This window comes from Salvelinus alpinus, chromosome 37, assembly GCF_045679555.1.
Source record: "Salvelinus alpinus chromosome 37, SLU_Salpinus.1, whole genome shotgun sequence".
In the NCBI taxonomy this organism is placed as follows: Eukaryota; Metazoa; Chordata; class Actinopteri; order Salmoniformes; family Salmonidae; genus Salvelinus; species Salvelinus alpinus.
In genome coordinates, this window is record NC_092122.1 from 3,666,742 (window position 1) to 3,684,578 (window position 17,837).

Sequence of the window (17,837 nt, forward strand, 5' to 3'; positions counted from 1 at the left end):
GGCGGTGACCCGTTCCTGTAGGTTCATGCTCTACAACATTCGCAGAGTACGACCCTGCCTCACACAGGAAGCGGCGCAGGTCCTAATCCAGGCACTTGTCATCTCCCGTCTGGATTACTGCAACTCGCTGTTGGCTGGGCTCCCTGCCTGTGCCATTAAACCCCTACAACTCATCCAGAACGCCGCAGCCCGTCTGGTGTTCAACCTTCCCAAGTTCTCTCACGTCACCCCGCTCCTCCGCTCTCTCCACTGGCTTCCAGTTGAAGCTCGCATCCGCTACAAGACCATGGTGCTTGCCTACGGAGCTGTGAGGGGAACGGCACCTCCGTACCTTCAGGCTCTGATCAGGCCCTACACCCAAGGTGAAAGGGCACTGCGTTCATCCACCTCTGGCCTGCTCGCCTCCCTACCTCTGAGGAAGTACAGTTCCCGCTCAGCCCAGTCAAAACTGTTCGCTGCTCTGGCACCCCAATGGTGGAACAAACTCCCTCACGACGCCAGGTCAGCGGAGTCAATCACCACCTTCCGGAGACACCTGAAACCCCACCTCTTTAAGGAATACCTAGGATAGGATAAAGTAATCCTTCTAACCCCCCCCCCCCCCCTTAAAAGAGTTAGATGCACTATTGTAAAGTGGTTGTTCCACTGGATATCATAAGGTGAATGCACCAATTTGTAAGTCGCTCTGGATAAGAGCGTCTGCTAAATGACTTAAATGTAAAATGTAAATGTAAATGTTTTATTTTTTCATTAGTGCTGTTGTGCTGTGGAAGTGTTCCAGGAGGAACTAGAGATGTGAATGTCTTATCTATGAAACAATCCAAAATAATCCAGGACCAATTTTGAAAATCAAGTAATAGGCCATCGACCAGGAAGATATTGGTTATTTAAGTTGATTGGCAAGGAGCTCTATTCATCGAAAACAACAAGCTGCATCACTCACTGATTGGAACAATAATCAGCTTCTAAGAAGCCTGAAACATTGCCAATGTCCTGACACCTCAGCACCCCCTCAGACGATCCCACAGGTGAAGAAGCTGGATGTGGAGTTCCTGGGCTGGCGTGGTTACACGTGGTCTGTGGTTGAGAGGCGTATTCTCACAATTCTCTAAAACGATTTTGGAGGCGGCAAAGAAACGGTAGAGAAACAAACATTCAAATTTCTGGCAACAGCTCTGGTGGACATTCCTGCAGTCAGCATGCCAATTGAACGCTCCCTCAAAACATCTGTGGTATTGTGTTTTGTGACAAAACTGCACATTTTACAGTGGCCTTGTATTGTCCCCAACACAAGTTGCACCTGTGTAATGATCATGCTGTTTAATCAGCTTCTTGATATGCCACACCTGTCAGGTGGATGGATTATCTTTTTGTTTAGTATATTTCTATTCTCACTGCTCCCATCACAGTGCTTCAGAATCTGGCTGTGGTGACATTTGGCTGCCTGTGCTAATGCTGTCTCTATGGGAGTGTCTGGGTGGGTAATGAGAGCTATTTATCTGACAGAGCACAGCCTGCTGTCCTGATGGGGCCCTGTGATGAGAGAGCATCATCAGACTAGGAATAAGAGGAGCCTGTAATTTCCTATTTGTTTGATAGCTAAAGTGCCAATGCAGTGAATTGACATCGCACGTCTCACTTTTTTTTTTTTTTTTTACAATATTTCCTCTAATGCTCTCTGTTACAATAGAGTATTGGCATTGATCTGTCTATGAAAAAACAGTGGCACTCTCTGGAGGTCATTCTCCCCTGTGTTGTCTGGTGGTCAACGCTGTGATTCAAGTAGAATCTTTGACTGACATAAGTAGGTAATACATTGGGGTAGTTACATTTGACATAAATGCCAGCCTTTGTCCCTTGGGTTACAGTACATTGCTTTGAAAGACCATTCATGTAATTTCAGAGAGCCTTTCGACCAAGCTGCCATATCACGGTGTCATGCTCACTGCTCTGTCTATTGTGAGGTGTGGGCTCCACCTTGTGGTGACTGTACAAATAGACTCACAGCAGAGCTTTACTGGGTCTCTCTGCATTAGGGCTATTTGAACAGGCAGAAATAGAATTCTGTAAGGAAAAGAGAAAACTAATTGTTATGTTGTTAGACACATCAGAATAGTCTGTCTTTAATAGGCTACTACCTATAAAACTGTGGTGAGGGGATATATTTACCTCCCTCTAATTAGAGAGAGGGGAGTTAAGGGGGCTGGTGGGCATGCCTCTTTCCCTACACATTCAGGGCCTGTGTCTGGACATCAATCCCTCTCCCTGTTACCAGAGTAGCCAACTGTAACAGAATCCACTCTATTCTCTGGGCTCAGCGTTGGTTCACTCATCCCTGACTGCAGACCAACTCTCCTTACCCACCTGTGGCAGCCAGGTGAAAGTAAACTGATCTGCCCACTTGTGAAAAGCAGGACTTAATACGATATTAATCCAGCAGGTGAATGATTCATGACATTAGGCCATAGCCTCATAGCCAACAGGGACAAAGGTCTGAGTGTCTGGTGGATTACTTCACATTGATCATTTAGTTACTTATAATTTAGACAGTGTGTGTTGAAAGGGGGGACGGGCACTTAGGCCAACATGGCAATATGCATCTCAAACTCCAGTGGTACAAGTTTCCAGAACCATGCTTTTATTTTACACATTCTATTTATCAGCTTAATGATGAACGATTTTCGTCTTCACAAAACCAGTGCAGGTGTTGGGTCTGTATTGTCAGTTGAGTCCTGTGCGATCCGGTAGACACCATCACGCCACGGTGTCTGAGGTGGCGGTGCGAGGGAAGACGCCGTTCTTGCGGAAAAAGCTCTCTTTCACAATGGCGTTGAGTGCGTACATCGGGACGTAGGCCTTGTTCATGTCACCTGCATTCAGAAGGGGCGCAGCAGGGACAGTTACCATGACAACTGGAGATAAGACATGGAATGTAGTAGAGCTAAAAGCTGGTCAGGACCATGATGTCACCCCCTGAATAGTTTTTCTACTGTATGCCCCCCCATTGCATGTGATGTTCCAGTTAATTTTGGCTATTTATACGTTTAAACATTCCAAATCCATGAGTGGTTTTACCATGTTGATAGAATGCCTGTTTAATTGGTTAATCAACAATTAAGCCTAATAATTTTTATTAAAAAAAAGTGTTGTTTTTTACCCAGACCCCATCCATACTGCCAGTTGCTGGTTATAGGGTAGAGGTACTTGACCTCAGGATCCTTTCGCTTCCTGAGGAGGAGGTATTTGTAGCGTCCAGTCTCCTCTTCAGAAAAACCATCATACAGCACATCCCGAGTCTCTCCCGAAACCGGCCGCATCACATCGATAATGACCTTCTCATCTCTACTTTTGACCTGCGCCCCTTCTCTGGTGAGCGTTTTCACCGGTTTAGCTTCACGTTGAGGTTCGTTGATTTGTGGCAGTTTCATCCCTCGTTTTTCACCCACCTTTTTGACGAGTTTAGGTTTGATCCAGTTATCTCGAAACCAATTTAGTCTGACAATTTTTTCTTTCAAAATAGCCTCCTTCCAAAACTCCTGTTTTTGAGAATCCATGTCCGCTGCTCTTCCCAAAAGTCAGCTAGTCTTATTGCGGGTTGAGGTTATGCACAACTGTCACCCAAAGCAATTAAATATTTGGAATATCCTTTTATTATCTGGATACATTCAGCACCAATACAATCTCCATCACATTAAATGTGCAAGAGAAATTGCACGAGATGTAGGGTTGAATGTTCCATCACCAAAATGTGTGCGGGTATCATGGCGCGCTCGTGAAACCTCTCCAAACATTTGCGTAACAATAGGTTTATGTCGTCACACCAGGGCCGGTTCCCCTTTTGGGGGCCCTAAGCGAGATTTGATTGGCCAAGCGGTCAATATTTTTTTGTTCCCCCCCTCTTGACATTGGAGACAAAAAATGTACGTTTTAAAGTGAAATTTCTGCAATTATACACATTTTGCCATAGGGTGTTGAGAAAATATTGCAGTTTTAAAGCAAGTTGTCTGCAGTTGTACACATTTTGCCATGGGGCGGAGAGAATATTTTGCAATTTTAGAATACATTTCATGCAATTCTACTCATTTTGTCATGGGCCAGAGAGAAATATGGTAAGCTATATGCTGTTTTAAAGCTACATTTCTGCAATTCTACACATTTTGCCATGATTTATGCCATGCTAATGATATCTGAGTGAGAGTGACTAACAAAATCAATGGGGTCCCCCTGGAGTACAGGCCCCTGGCCACATGCCCTGTGTGCAAGGTTGCTATTCGGACATGATTACTACAAGTTTAGATACCTGGCTAGACTAATTTACCAATCTAAAAATTGTTTGCTGACATGGCTAATTGAGTGACTGCAAAATCACATTTCGAACTTGCATCTTGTGTATTCTAATATTATAACTCTCAACAGTTGAGAACCCGGGCGGGGATAACCGCTTATGTCAAGCAGGCCCTGTGTCACACAATGACACATATTTGATAATTTTCTTTATTAAAAGTGGATAATCTCAAATTAATTAAGAAGATAATTATTAATCTGTCTTTAATAAATAGCAACTTTTTAGGTTTACCACACACAAATTACACCCTCTGTACAACTCCTCTCCTATTGTGTCCTCTCCTCCATCACCAAGTGCTGCACATAAGCAATAGGCCGGTGGAGTGACTACAATATTTCCACATTTCTCTCAATCCTCTTATCTTTCCAGATCAGTGGTGACAAAAGTAATGGTTTAAGACAAATAGAGCACAGCCAGCAGCTCCTGTATGAGGCCCAACATCACACTTCTTCTCATCTTCCTCCACTGCTCTTCCGCTCATCTCTTGCCGTTGCCATGTGGGTCTCTGGTTGCCCCGCCTGCACTCTCGTCCCCGCCCTGGTTCAGTGTATGGCCCAGGTTAATCAGGGCACAGAGACTCACCACGCAGCCTGGAGAAGCTACTACATATTCTAGTCTAAAAAGAGTTGCCAAGAAGGACAGAGAAAACATTGATTTCACTTCAACGATGTACAGTTTTGTAATGCTTTTTGTCTTCCCTCCTTTAGAGTTAAAGCGCCACCTACTGATAAAATGTATGAAGACTGACTGAAAACACATACTTACACCGAAGGTTGTCTTTCCCTTTTATTCACAAGGGAAGGAGGAGCGTTGTACCTGTGTTTGTGTGCAGTAGAGGGGAAAGAAATGATTAATGGCATATTGGAACATGTGCACAATGAAAGGGTAGATGCCTGTTTATAATAATAGAATAAGAGAACTCACGTAGTTAATGTTGAGTTGCTATCTGTCTCGTTCTGACTCTGCATCAACTCCTCAGGCCTGTTGGCAAAAGAGCAACAACAGAGTGCGAGTTGAATTGTAACAGTATATATTTTCTATAGCATACCCACAACCCTTTCCACCAATGATCCTCCTCACGTTGAGCCATACTCTGTTTCAGTGCTGATCCAAGGAATACAGAGCCTGCGTGGATACAGAGGGGATATCAGTAGTGAGTTAAACTACTCTGTCACTTGTTTTCTTTTGTTCTACTGTATTATTGACTATGTTTTGTTTATTCCATGTGTAACTCTGTGTTGTTGTATGTGTCGAATTGCTATGCTTTATCTTGGCCAGGTCGCAATTGCAAATGAGAACTTGTTCTCAACTAGCCTACCTGGTTAAATAAAGGTGAAATAAAATGTAAAAAAATAAAATAAATAAAACTTCAAGTTATAGAACATTTCTTGTTTACTCAGCTGGGTTTCATCGCCTACATACAGTATACATATAAAAAAAACACACACAGGTCATGGACTAACATCAAGGCCTTTAGATTCAACAGAAGAGTATCACTTTATCAGTTACTCTGTCTGTACTTTGTATCCCTTTGCGTCTGCTCAACTAGATATTCATGGTTGAGTAAGGCCTATAATTTTTTATGAACCAGAGTGAGTGTGGATTGAATCAAGAAAAGTGCAGACAGACATTTATGATTATATTTTTATGTGAAAAGCAGGCATTTATTGCATCACTCCTGGTTTGTAAAAAGCTTTTACTTGCGTACAAAAGAAGTGAAGTATATTTGGTTTAGTCACTTTACACAAAACAAGTAAGTATTTGACATAAAGTACTCAACATATTGAATGTAAGTTATGAACTATTATAATAGTTAATCTACTTTAAAACGCACCCTAGCATTAGTTTCCTTTTCATGCTCCCAATTTACTTCAACTCTGGTGCAGTACATTTCAGAAATAGTTGTAGTGCCGTTTTTTTGTTAGAGAGCCACAAAACCTATTACCAAAGTCATGCTGCAACCAATGTGATAACACGTGTTATTAAAAAACTGTGTGCCAATTTAAGCTGTCCTGTGTCAGTGTCATTTTCTGCCTATCCCATGGGGGTCATTGGTGGAGGCGCCCGCTATCTCGTCCCCTTTCTGCAGGGCTGACCCCAGATTAGCGTTCATACAGGTGGGAAGGTAGCAGAGAGACACGCTGCCTCTGGATTGAAAGGAGGGGAGTATCAGGTTAGAGGTCTGGAGTGTGTCCTGCTGGGTGGTGAGACATGCAGCAATGACCATGTCACTGCTGCTAAAGAAACAGTTAAGGTTATGTATTTGCACTATTACTTTAACAATAGTGCAGTTGGACACACACACAACAGTTGGACACATACACAACAGTTGGACACACACACAGGCTTGTGTGCTCAGTCAAAATGATTCAATCGCATTGTACTTGCGTACATTTAGGGAGACTTACGGTATTGCATGGTCGTAATCCCTGAAGGAGAAAGAAAAAAATACGAGATATTTTTGAAAAATGTGTGTGAATCCATAAAACTTGTTCTTTCACATCTGGCAAAACAAGATTGAAAAGAGTCAATCGTGAGTCAATAGTGTTTACACACGCTAAAGTACATGTGTTTGGCCCTCAGGGGCCGTGCTGAGTTTGAAGAGCTGACTTACAATAATGGACTCATATTCTCCATAGGAAGTATAATTCTGTAACGATAGAACAAGGTAGAACAACTTTGTTGGTCAATTGCACACAAGGTCCAACCGAAATTGTACTTCCACTTTAAACCCAACCCCTCCAAAAAGACACACATGATTTTGGAGAGGTACGAGGGGCTGCCACACTGTGCGTCCAGGGAGATGTTGTTGTGGGGGGTTAAGTCCCTTGCTCAAGGGCATACCGGTAGGCAATGGCATCTAGGATTTGAGACCCGGGATTCAAACTGGCTCGCCTCTCTAAGCGCTAGGCTACTTGCCGCCCAACATGAGATGCAATGTGAGTGTTCTTTCTTCTAAATGGCTTACAACATTTGGATTCAACAAAATACAAATATAAACCCATAAATATACTCACTGAAAGGGGAAGGGAATCTCTGTTTCATTGGACTCTGTGTCATTCGACATGAAGGGTCTGAAAGAGCAAAGCAGTATGTTGGTCTCACTATTCTCACATTTAGTCAAACTCATCCTTGTTTTTAGAAGTATTAGAACCCAAAACTCACTGTGTAGTGTTTCTCACTGTGTCGTTGAGTTGAGGAAGAGTCTCATATTCATATTGTCTACAGAGGAAATAAAATGCACATGCCTCACAGGTTACAACTCTATCCATCTTGTCCGCCATCCATACAACCTCTAATCTCCTATTTTCACAGGTAGATAGATGTCTTACCTCTGAGTGCTGTTGAAGGGGACTGGGAATCCAAAGACGTAGCCCAGGAGGAGGACACCGAGAGACCAGGCAGGGATCATCTGTTCTCCGGAAGGGCCGTCAGGTCCGTGAAAAAATCCCGTGTTCAGGTACAGGTTCATTCTGGGAGGACCTCTTATATAGCTTACTGAGCACCTATTGGCCAACCTTCCATATCTTTATAAGTAGAACAGAGCTGTGTTTGTGTGTTGGTGTTTGTCCCTGGTTCACTGAAGAACATGGAAGAATTGAAGGACTCACACGTCCAGCAAGATAAATGATGAGGCCCGTCACAAGGTTGTTCAAATATTTGCCAGTTGGTTCACAGCATCCGTGTGTGCAGGCCCCCACATACTGTAATACATCAGGTTCAGTCTCAGGGTCGGGCTTTAATCATGGGAACCACTCTAAATCAGATTTATTGTCAGGGATAATATACTGGGCTTTAAGGTTTTTTGAAGAAAAAAATCTGTGATTGAAGCTTGTCCTCCGCCACTGGCACAGAGATGCTGGGAAGTACTTCACTTCTGCCTAAACTATTTAGTGAGATGTTAAACAAACTTTGACTGCATGGGAACTTTACCCTACTTCCCAAAAGAAACTACCTGGTCAAGTCACATCATCAGGAAAGCTTGTATCTCTTTTACAGACAGGGTTGGAGAGAGGCATAGTTGGTAGTGGGATTTCATTATGACTGACATGTAACGACGACGCCAGGTCAGCGGAGTCAATCACCACCTTCCGGAGACACCTGAAACCCCACCTCTTTAAGGAATACCTAGGATAGGATAAAGTAATCCTTCTAACCCCCCCCCCCTTAAAAGAGTTAGATGCACTATTGTAAAGTGGTTGTTCCACTGGATATCATAAGGTGAATGCACCAATTTGTAAGTCGCTCTGGATAAGAGCGTCTGCTAAATGACTTAAATGTAAATGTAAATGTAACATTCTTGTCCTACTTCAGGCTACTAGCGCTATAAGGCTTTAGAATCAGCATGGAGGATTGCTGGTTCTAATTTCAAGATTTTGTACAGTATGAAATAATGAAAGTCTTCCAAGCTAACATACAGGGAATTGTTTAAGGCTTTTGTGAGATTGTGGATAGTGTGATTGTCTTCTAATATCAAACATTTAAGACAGTTGTGCTGGTCTTGACATTATTATTAATAACTTACACAGCACAGGTTGGTATAGAATAATTATTATTTTTAAACATCTTTATTTCTTTTTTTATACAGGTATAAGTTAAAACTGTCACAACTGCAATACATTACGACATTTTGCAGTGCTAAACACTGTTTTTTCAAGCTGTGCCATTCTTTTGTGTGGATTTTCTGTTGATGAGATGTACAGTATTATTCCACAATCCACAGGGTACATGTCACCAGATGATGAAATGCTACTTTACAGTTTAGGATACACATAGGGGCATAGAGAATGTTTCCATAAATTACAAATGTGAAGTTAAAACAGACACAGTCATGGTCACATGCATGATCTGACAAATGTTACACTCCCTGAATTGCAGATGACTATCTACAATTCTTTGCTGAGATGTCTTATGCAAGCATACTCTCCCCAAGGTTATGACAAAATGAAGCAAGCATTTGAAAATCAGACTAGATGAGACCACAAGATACAGTACCTGCGTAAGATTTCATACAACAACATGAATAACCCGGAAAGGCATACTGCAAAACAATTCAACCATCAATGTGGTCAATGAACAGTAATACCATAATGTTCCAGGCAAAGGAATGAAAAACTAAACTATTACATCAAACAATTCAACATTGGGTCTGGCGAAAATGCATTGCCAGGTGGATGGAGCAGGACCATGGCAAGAGATGAGAGTGGGACTGTAGGTACCACATATGGCCTCAGTCAATATGGATAACACATGAAACTGCCATCAGGCCAATTCATACTTTACAGCTTTCATGGTATTACACAAGATAACTCATTTAGGATCACGACAGTCTCCAAAGTCCCCCTCTTCCATCTCTGTCCCTGCATCTTTGGGTACGTGTTGTGTGTTTATCGGAAGTCCTCAGCAGAGAACATGCCCTTGGCCCTGCGTAGGATGGAGTCCTTGGAGGCGTCATATGGGTGCTCCTTGGAGGGTATCTCCAGCACGGCAGGGATGGACTCCATGTGCTGGTCGATGGCGTGACGGATCATCTCTGCTATGAACTGGTTGATCAGGATGATGCCGATGTCATTGCGGGTCAGGAAACTCCTAGGGGGGAGCATAACAGAAATAAGTAAATTAGAGAGACGATGACTGTGAACATTACAGCGCAGGTGTTTAAACACCAAAAAACAAGGTATGTTGTCCAGCAGTAATTTATATGGATTGAAAGAGATACTAGTAGTATTTCAAGGTGATATAATTAATCAAATCACACAACTAGGCCTAATGGAATACAGATATCATGATGCCACCTAAGTACAGATTGTAGCACCAGATAATGTTATTTACCCCCCCAGAAAAATTGTACCCATTATACTGGGAGTTACAGGATAGGTACTGTTAGGTGTAGCACAGATAATTTTCGATGTTACCAATGCAATTACAAACATAATATAGCATCAACTGTGTTCACCCTGTGTGCAAACAAGCGCACAGTTTGTCTGCTTTTAGCTATTTTTCTTCGATCTCAAAATTTGGTAGATAGCTAGCTATAACTTACTTGAAGGTCTCCTCTATCTCTGCGATGCTTGTCTCCTTCTCGACCACCAAGAAATTCGGGCTACGATTTTTATTCAGCTCGCCAATGCCACCGAGTAGGAACCCGGTACACGTGTCTTCATCACCAATAACGGCAATTAATTTACCTCGCCCAGCCATTATTCAATTCTACAAGATAAAACTGCAAAAACAAGCAATGACTGAACTGTTTCTCCTTCTCTGAATCACGAAACTGTCAGCTGACCAGTACTTCCGCTTTTGGTGAGCTCTTTGGAGATGTTAGCTGTCATATATTGATCTATATAATTTTCCATATCATGAAATGGCGAGCAGGACAAAATGACTGTCTATCAATGACAATGCAATACATTGAATAGCTTTAAATTGTTTTGTAAACGAAGTAGTGGTTTTGGGTTTATGCCTCATCAAAGGATAAAATCCTTCTATATCGGAATAACGTGACGTCACATCAGCTGATGAAGTCACGTGAAAAAAAGAGAGGAAACGCATCAGATGGGCTTCCTCATCGGGCAAAACAAGTGAAAATGGTATAAACTCTTATATTCTGCTTTACTGGTAGTCTGTGACTTTGTATTGTGTAAAAGCAACGTCATTCAGTGGTTCATACTGTTGTATCAGCTACATTGTAGCCTATTTTGTGTGTACTGTAGTGCGCGTGATAGTTTTCTGGCTCCGATGTCTCGCTAACTAGCTGTAAACACTGATTCTTTGTGGCCACTTTTACTATTGACAAAAGCAGATTTGATGCAAAGTTAACCTCCTTTGAGCTTTGAAAACAGTGTTTGGTGGCAGGTAATTGTACCTCAGATCCTAACATGTGTCCATCTATGTCATTTGTTTGTGTTTTAGACTACTAGCGCTCTGACACAGGGTCTGGAGAGGATCCCTGATCAACTGGGGTATTTGGTGATCAGTGAGGATGGCGTATTGGCAGTATGTTCACACAAATATGCGTACATGTATGTCCTGCCCTGGTAGCAGCTTAGATAAAGCCCAGGTTGCAGCACGCCTATCCTCCACTCCATCTCATTTCCAACTGACTCCCTGTTACCCCCCCTCTCTCAGTCTGCGGGGGAGCTGGAGAATGATGAGCACACAGCTGGGGTCATAATGCAGATGGTGCGGACAGCATGTCGCTTCAGACTGCAGGGTGCTGCTGAGCCACCATTCAAACGCATGTCAGGTAAGTCTGACAACACACACAAATCAAGTACATTGTTGGGTTTCTCCGTCTCTTCATATAATGCCACCAGCTCACTAGTGAGGCTGTCAAGGACTCACTCGAACGCACATACACACAGTATTGCTGTTGCCAACATGCCGCTCTAACCAGACCTCCCTGTGTTCTATTTCTTCACAGTCATGCTAGAGGACTATGTGTACACAGTGACCGTGTCTGGTCAGAAGGTGTTTGTGGTGAAACGTCAGAACAACAAGAGGGAACCTGTAGTGGTGTAGAACCGTGCAGTGAAGATGGGTTGGGAGGACGAAGGACATCACTCCAATCAACTCACACAGGACAGGGACTCTGTAATCCACTGAACTGTTTTGTTCCATTCCTCGTTATATAAGGTTTTAGAACAACAGAAGAAAGCACATGAAGTTAGACTGAACAAAAATATTAATACAACATGTAACAATTTTAAAGATTTTACTGAGTTGAAGTTCATAGAAGGAAATCAGTCAATTGAAATAAATTCATTAGGCCCTAATCAATGGATTTCACATGAGTGGGCAGTGGTGTGGCCTGGGAGGGCATAGGCCCACACACTGGGGAGCCAGGCCCAGCCAATCAGAATGAGTTTTCCCCCAAAAATGGCATTATTACAGACATAAATACTCCTCAGCACCCCCCATTCCCCTACTCAGATGATCCCGCAGGTTAAGAAGCTGGATGTGGAGGTCCTGGGCTGGCGTGGTTACACGTGGTCTGCAGTTGTGAGGCCGGTTGGATGTACTGCCAAAATCTCTAAAATGGTGTTTGAGGTGGCTTATTGTAGAGAAATGAACATTACATTCTCTGGCAACAGCTCTGTTGGACATTCCTGCAGTCAGCATGCCAATTGCAGGCTCCCTCAACTTGAGACATCTGTGGCATCGTGTTGTGTGACAACTCCACATTTTAGAGAGGCCTTTTATTGTCCCCCAGCACAAGGTGCACCTGTGTAATCACGCTATTTAATACACTTCTTGATATGCCACACCTGTCAGGTGGATGGCTTATCTTGGCAAAGGAGAAATGCTCATTAACATGGATGTAAACAAATTTGTGCACAAAGTTTGAGAGAAATAAGCTTGTGTGTAAAGAATTTCTGGGATCTTTTATTTCAGCTCATGAAACATGAGACCAACACTTTACATGTTAAGTTTATATTTTTGTTCAGTATAGATATTGAAGAATTCACATTGAATGGGCCAAAATAGGCATGTCAAACTGCATGTAATCTTAATTGGTAACTTTGTAATGAGAAATGGAACAGAATAGTGCCGTGGTGTATTAGTCCCTACAGTATGTGATAATGAATTGTTGGTTTGTGTGTGGCAGGTAGACTGGAATTCAATCTATTCAGTTTATAGTATCTGTGCACTTGCTATTTAGTTTGAATGCTCCCTAATAACCCAGCAGGGTTTTGTTTAACATACTGAATGTTGCAGATAGAAATACCATGGATAGAGCTGACATCTTTTAAATACCTCTGAGGTATGTCTGTTATACTTAATACATTTCTATGTATTAATGTTGTGCCCTATGGAATGTGGCTTGATGGAAATTGATATTTTTAGGGTGACTGTTGGTTTTTTTCTAACCTGAACTGAGTATCACGTGTGCAATGTTTATATGTAATTGCTATCAGTACTAATGTGTGTATATACACATGCAATGACTGTTTTATCGTGAGCTATTGTCTTTGCATGTTAAATTGTCTGGAATATTTAGGGTCCTTCTCTAAATGAAATACCTTGGTTTTACTATTTTGATTACCTCAAATAAAGCTTTGCTTATAAACATCCACATGCTTTGAACTTGTTTATAAATGCCTTTTTAAAGTTGCACTATGCTGAAATTGCTCTGCCATTTCCTGGTTGCTAAAATTCTAATAGTTTGCCTAATTTCAGTTTGTGACAAAAACCAGTAAGCATAGTGTGGAGAATCATTGTAGCATTTAAACTTTAAATATTTTCTCCATAACCAAAAATATATTTTCAGCTGTTTGAAGCTGTTGTACAAAAGTAAAAGATGCAAAAACTAAATGGAAGGTGAGGCATAGAAATTTTACAAATCTACTGCGTCCAAGCTGTATCACATCCGGCCTTGACTGAGTCCCATAGGCAGGCGCACAATTGAACCAGCGTCGGCCGTGGTAGGCCGTCATTGTAAGTAATTTGTTCTTAACCTGCCTAGTTAAAAAGACTTGCTGTCAATGAATTACATATCTTTAACTTAAATTTGTGATTTTGGTCAGGTTGCCCAAAAAGTTCCATATTGCAGCTTTAAAGCTGCATGCTTTAAAGCTGCATAATGAAAATATCTAAGTAGGATTTTAATCTGAAAATTAAGAGGGAAATGTAAATGGGCATGGAACTGTTTTTATAAGCACTTTAAAGCAGTTTACTTTCAACTACACAAATTTACTTTTCAAAGTATCAGAGTTGTTGATAAACCTAGGAGAATCTGCTCTCTTTGCTTAAAACGTACAAACTAAAACTGAACAGGTTGTTTAGGCTAAAGTTAAGAAACATTCCCAACTATTTGAACCAGGGCCACATCTCACGATCCTCCATGACCAACTATGTCCGACCTCGCACTCAGAAGACAATGTTTCAACAGTTGAGAAAAGAAAAAAAACATTTTATTGCATCATAATGGCCTTTGAAATGACTGAAGGTCCTGCTCTCTTCACATTGTTTAGGAATGGAACTGGCCTTCAGGTTCAGCTCTCTGGAATGACTGTCAGGGCAGGCCAGAGGGGTTTTGCACCCAAAACCCCGCCGCTGCCCTCCCCCATATACTGTTTCCAACAAACTCTCGGTATCCAAATACCCCCCCCCCCACCCAACAAAACCTAGTGGCCCACCCTTCCATTCCTCAACATCAGCACACAACCATCATGTGAATCTGTTTTTTTAAAACATGCAACTTAAAACAATTTTACTGTTGAGGAAGTTGGGTGGCATAAAGGAAGAAACAGTCTATGAAACATCTGCAGGTTTGACAATAATGGGAATAAAAGGGAAGAATGATGAAAAAAGGTTTCAGAACAGGAACTGATTGCAAAGTCCATAACTGCAAGTTCTACCAGACAGACACACTGATCATTTAAAAAGTTGCAGTTTTTTTTCTTCAATTGATGAAATGCTCAGCCTGCGCCCCTTCTCTTGCTCGTGTGTTCAGATCTCTTTCGCGCCGGTCCTGCGATTTCTCTATTCTTTAGCGTTTCGACAGCTCGTTGGAAAGCCAGTCCAGTCCTTCGTATAGCCCAGTGCCCTGGGTAGCACAGGTAGCCTGGACATGCCACTGGAAGGAGAGACATAATGAGTTGCTGTACATAAAATCCAGTAATGTCATACATATGAATAACTCTGCATAGCCACAGTGTATACTACATGGACCACATCTTTATCTGGTCAGAAATACATTTTACTGTACAACTCTTTGGAAGGACTGTTCAAGTGTGTGTGTATGAGAGAGATATGCTCACAACTCTGCTGCGCAAGCTCTGCAGGCCCAATTTGTCTGTGAGGTCGCTCACTGCCATAGCGTTGGGCAGGTCCTGTTTGTTTGCAAACACCAGCAACACTGCCTCCCTCAACTCATCCTCCTGCAGCTGTAGAGAGAGAGAAATAAATTAGAAAATTGGTAGGGAGAACAAGGGGAGGGAAAACATTTATGGAGGCGGCCATTGTCAATGGGAAACCATTGGCCACAGAAGGCTGTGTGTGTCAACACGGATGATGAATGATCAGTCACAATGGCAACTATATAAATAACACCATTATTTACCACTGAATTACTGTTTATTTTCCCATGTCAACCATGAGCTCAGTTTTAGGTTCCTTTTCAAAGAAATATGGTAAATGCCAACACAAAAAGCATACCGTTCCTTGACCAAAAACAACAGTAGCTTATAAATAGACATGTGTGCAACACGTACCATTTTAGACAGCTCCTCTGCCGACTCTGCTACTCTCTCTCTGTCATTGCTGTCCACTACGAAGATAAGGCCCTGTGAAGTCAAGGTTCAAAAGTCAGGCTACTGTTATGTATTTTGTCTACTCTACATATTCACCTAGCTTTTGAGATAAACAAGGGTTATTTTGACAGAGTCCATTCTGACACATTGATTCTGGCACTATTTCTATAGTTGAATTAAGATATCAAAGATATGCAATGATGACATCACTGATGTATGTCACTGCTGTCACAGGTGTGTCATACCTGTGTGTTCTGGAAGTAGTGCCTCCAGAGGGGGCGGATCTTGTCCTGACCGCCCACATCCCACACGGTGAAACAAATGTTCTTGTACTCAACAGTCTCCACGTTAAAACCTGCTCAGTCACCGAAGAGCGAGAGAGAGAGCATCAGCAACAGGAATTCACAGAGACTAGATGTAGAGTCACCAGTCTGACACCTTCAGCATAAACAGCTCCAATCTAGATCACTATGGTAGAAATACGTTTCTGTATAAAATAAGCTAATTAAAACCAATTTGCAATAGGAGTAAACTATTACTTGTAGCTCAAATTGAAAAACAATGGAATGGTGACCCAGTTCTGTCTATCTGATCTCAGGTGGGACAAACCATTATTTTCTTCCCTACTTATTTTGTCTAGGAGTTTAGACACTTATCAACCAATCTGCTCCATAAAAAGAGCCCCCTCACCCAGCAAGCCCCAACAGCTCTGGAGCATGGAGGCAGTATAGCCATCTACTGTTCTTTGTCCCAGAATGCAAGGCTTAAAACCATCCAGCTCCAGTTCTATACCTCACTGTCGTGTCCAAAAATATTTTTTTGCTGAAATTTGACAGACTGAATTGTTGAGAGCACAGCTCTGTGTGGACCTTATTGACAATTTCCATGAACATTAAACAAGGTAGGCATACATTCCTGAACAATTGGACTTGATTACCATGGCGACACATCAAAGATTTGGCTCAGTGTGTGTCATGCTACATCAGTCACCAGGACAAGACATCAAAAGAAATCTGCCCACAAGCTCCATGAGAAAGCAAGTCACCCATTTAAATCAGATTACTGAAGAGATGTTTTTAAAGACAGTCTGCCAGGAGCTGAGAGGGCCCATGTTTTGCATATGGTTGTGTATGCTAGAGATCTATCCATCTTTGGCTCTGGTCATAGCCAGAGATTTTCTTACCAATGGTTGGAATTGTGGTTACAATCTCCCCCAGCTTCAGTTTGTAGAGAATAGTGGTCTTTCCAGCAGCGTCCAAACCAACTACAGAAGAAAAGAGTAATGTCAAACTTCTCAATCATAATAAACCCATATAGATTTTTTTTGTATGGAAAATAAGTAACCTAACAAAACAAAACAAGCAAGACAAACGTATTGTACTGCAACTTCATGAAATAGATAGGTATCCATTACAAAACAGGTCTGTCTCTGTGTCAAATGAAATCCCTCTGACAGCTGACAGAGGGGGTGCCTAGTTTCCCATCAGCTGTCAAACTGCAATGATTTGGAAACGTATATAAATATATATAGGTTACCATCTGAGCCTTTAGCTCAAATTAGGAGCAGCATCCACAACCCCAAAATATAGGCTGTCCAACACATAGGTGTAGAAGTTATGGTAAGAGGGATGGACATGATTCTAGATGCGTCGTATTGAAAACTATAGACCCATTAAAAAAAGTTCACTATATCTACCAACTTGTATAGACATGAGATATGACGTAGCTAAGCCATTTGTTGGTATTAAGTGAACAAACTACAAGTAATTATTGTGTAATAGCTAGCAATTTCCCGTCTAAGCCTGAGTGTTATCCTAGCTAGTCTGTGTTTTTACCCCGATTGCTCTCAAACGAGTAATGTTTACGTTACAAGACATGTGAACAGGTAGTTTACTATAACTGTAATATTTCACAAAAATCAAAGTACATCCCTGATATGGCAACCCCCTCCCACTAGCTAGCTAACGTTAGCTAGCAGCCAGCTAGTTCCTTGGCCAGGTTGATAAGAGGATTGCTCACCCATAAGTATCCTCATCTGTTTTTTGCCAAAAAGCCTGGAAAATATCGACGAAATTGTTAGCCCCATGTTGTGAAAGAGCTCCGCGTGACGATAATAAAATAGAAAACCAAAGCTGTTTATTGTAACCAGACAGAGAGTGGGTGCAGCTTCTCTTTCGCAGTCTTCTCAGATGCCACGTCCAGGCCAACGCGAAATATATGACGTCAGGGCTTTCACA

At 42.0% G+C, this 17,837-nt stretch overlaps 5 protein-coding genes across 18 annotated transcripts; 1 reads left to right on the forward strand and 4 right to left on the reverse strand.

Annotated features, from left to right (window-relative positions):
- Nucleotides 1-2,617: 2,617 nt before the first annotated feature.
- Nucleotides 2,618-3,689, reverse strand: LOC139565744 (protein SPMIP1-like). The gene is made up of 2 exons (XM_071386273.1): nt 3,158-3,689; nt 2,618-2,870 (listed from the first exon to the last, which is right to left on the reverse strand). The coding sequence occupies exons 1-2, from the start codon at nt 3,552-3,554 to the stop codon at nt 2,755-2,757; spliced, it is 513 nt and encodes a 170-aa protein (XP_071242374.1). The 5' UTR covers nt 3,555-3,689; the 3' UTR covers nt 2,618-2,754.
- A 791-nt stretch (nt 3,690-4,480) lies between these two features.
- Nucleotides 4,481-7,848, reverse strand: LOC139565742 (uncharacterized). Of its 14 annotated transcripts, none has more exons than XM_071386262.1 (8): nt 7,678-7,835; nt 7,511-7,567; nt 7,363-7,419; nt 6,960-6,995; nt 6,754-6,774; nt 5,270-5,326; nt 5,111-5,161; nt 4,481-4,882 (listed from the first exon to the last, which is right to left on the reverse strand). In XM_071386262.1, exons 1-8 carry the CDS (start codon nt 7,815-7,817, stop codon nt 4,798-4,800), a joined length of 504 nt encoding a protein of 167 aa, XP_071242363.1. In that variant the 5' UTR covers nt 7,818-7,835; the 3' UTR covers nt 4,481-4,797. The 14 variants fall into 14 exon arrangements, with proteins under 14 accessions (XP_071242363.1, XP_071242359.1, XP_071242371.1 ...); XM_071386258.1 differs by having other exon boundaries at nt 4,481-4,961; XM_071386270.1 differs by having other exon boundaries at nt 4,481-4,961; nt 5,107-5,161.
- Nucleotides 7,849-8,884: 1,036 nt separating this feature from the next.
- LOC139565612 (V-type proton ATPase subunit F-like) lies at nt 8,885-10,611 on the reverse strand. Its single transcript, XM_071386039.1, has 2 exons — nt 10,389-10,611; nt 8,885-9,934 (listed from the first exon to the last, which is right to left on the reverse strand). The coding sequence occupies exons 1-2, from the start codon at nt 10,544-10,546 to the stop codon at nt 9,733-9,735; spliced, it is 360 nt and encodes a 119-aa protein (XP_071242140.1). The 5' UTR covers nt 10,547-10,611; the 3' UTR covers nt 8,885-9,732.
- Nucleotides 10,612-10,802: 191 nt separating this feature from the next.
- LOC139565611 (ragulator complex protein LAMTOR4) lies at nt 10,803-13,419 on the forward strand. Its single transcript, XM_071386038.1, has 4 exons — nt 10,803-10,935; nt 11,258-11,341; nt 11,474-11,591; nt 11,769-13,419. Exons 1-4 carry the CDS (start codon nt 10,864-10,866, stop codon nt 11,864-11,866), a joined length of 372 nt encoding a protein of 123 aa, XP_071242139.1. The 5' UTR covers nt 10,803-10,863; the 3' UTR covers nt 11,867-13,419.
- An 818-nt stretch (nt 13,420-14,237) lies between these two features.
- On the reverse strand, nt 14,238-17,819 carry LOC139565610 (ADP-ribosylation factor 4). The gene is made up of 6 exons (XM_071386036.1): nt 17,620-17,819; nt 16,784-16,864; nt 15,846-15,955; nt 15,562-15,633; nt 15,109-15,234; nt 14,238-14,924 (listed from the first exon to the last, which is right to left on the reverse strand). Exons 1-6 carry the CDS (start codon nt 17,684-17,686, stop codon nt 14,838-14,840), a joined length of 543 nt encoding a protein of 180 aa, XP_071242137.1. The 5' UTR covers nt 17,687-17,819; the 3' UTR covers nt 14,238-14,837.
- Nucleotides 17,820-17,837: the final 18 nt, after the last annotated feature.

Bases quoted from the DNA above. Each gene is read 5' to 3' on its own strand.
- LOC139565742 (XM_071386258.1), bottom strand. From the start codon at position 7,817: ATGAACCTGTACCTGAACACGGGATTTTTTCACGGACCTGACGGCCCT. The intron at 7,568-7,677 runs GTAAGACATCTA...TTTCCTCTGTAG, and splicing joins CCCTTCAACAGCACTCAGAG to ACAATATGAATATGAGACTC. The intron at 7,420-7,510 runs GTGAGTTTTGGG...TTGCTCTTTCAG, and splicing joins ACAGTGAGAAACACTACACA to ACCCTTCATGTCGAATGACA.
- LOC139565610 (XM_071386036.1), bottom strand. From the start codon at position 17,686: ATGGGGCTAACAATTTCGTCGATATTTTCCAGGCTTTTTGGCAAAAAA. The intron at 16,865-17,619 runs GTGAGCAATCCT...TTTCTTCTGTAG, and splicing joins ACAGATGAGGATACTTATGG to TTGGTTTGGACGCTGCTGGA. The intron at 15,235-15,561 runs GTACGTGTTGCA...CTCTCTCTACAG, and splicing joins CAGAGGAGCTGTCTAAAATG to CTGCAGGAGGATGAGTTGAG.
- LOC139565611 (XM_071386038.1), top strand. From the start codon at position 10,864: ATGAAGTCACGTGAAAAAAAGAGAGGAAACGCATCAGATGGGCTTCCT. The intron at 11,342-11,473 runs GTATGTTCACAC...CCCCTCTCTCAG, and splicing joins GTGAGGATGGCGTATTGGCA to TCTGCGGGGGAGCTGGAGAA. The intron at 11,592-11,768 runs GTAAGTCTGACA...ATTTCTTCACAG, and splicing joins ACCATTCAAACGCATGTCAG to TCATGCTAGAGGACTATGTG.
- LOC139565612 (XM_071386039.1), bottom strand. From the start codon at position 10,546: ATGGCTGGGCGAGGTAAATTAATTGCCGTTATTGGTGATGAAGACACG. The intron at 9,935-10,388 runs GTAAGTTATAGC...GCTCCCCCCTAG, and splicing joins GAGATAGAGGAGACCTTCAA to GAGTTTCCTGACCCGCAATG.
- LOC139565744 (XM_071386273.1), bottom strand. From the start codon at position 3,554: ATGGATTCTCAAAAACAGGAGTTTTGGAAGGAGGCTATTTTGAAAGAA. The intron at 2,871-3,157 runs GTAAAAAACAAC...TTCTGAATGCAG, and splicing joins GCAGTATGGATGGGGTCTGG to GTGACATGAACAAGGCCTAC.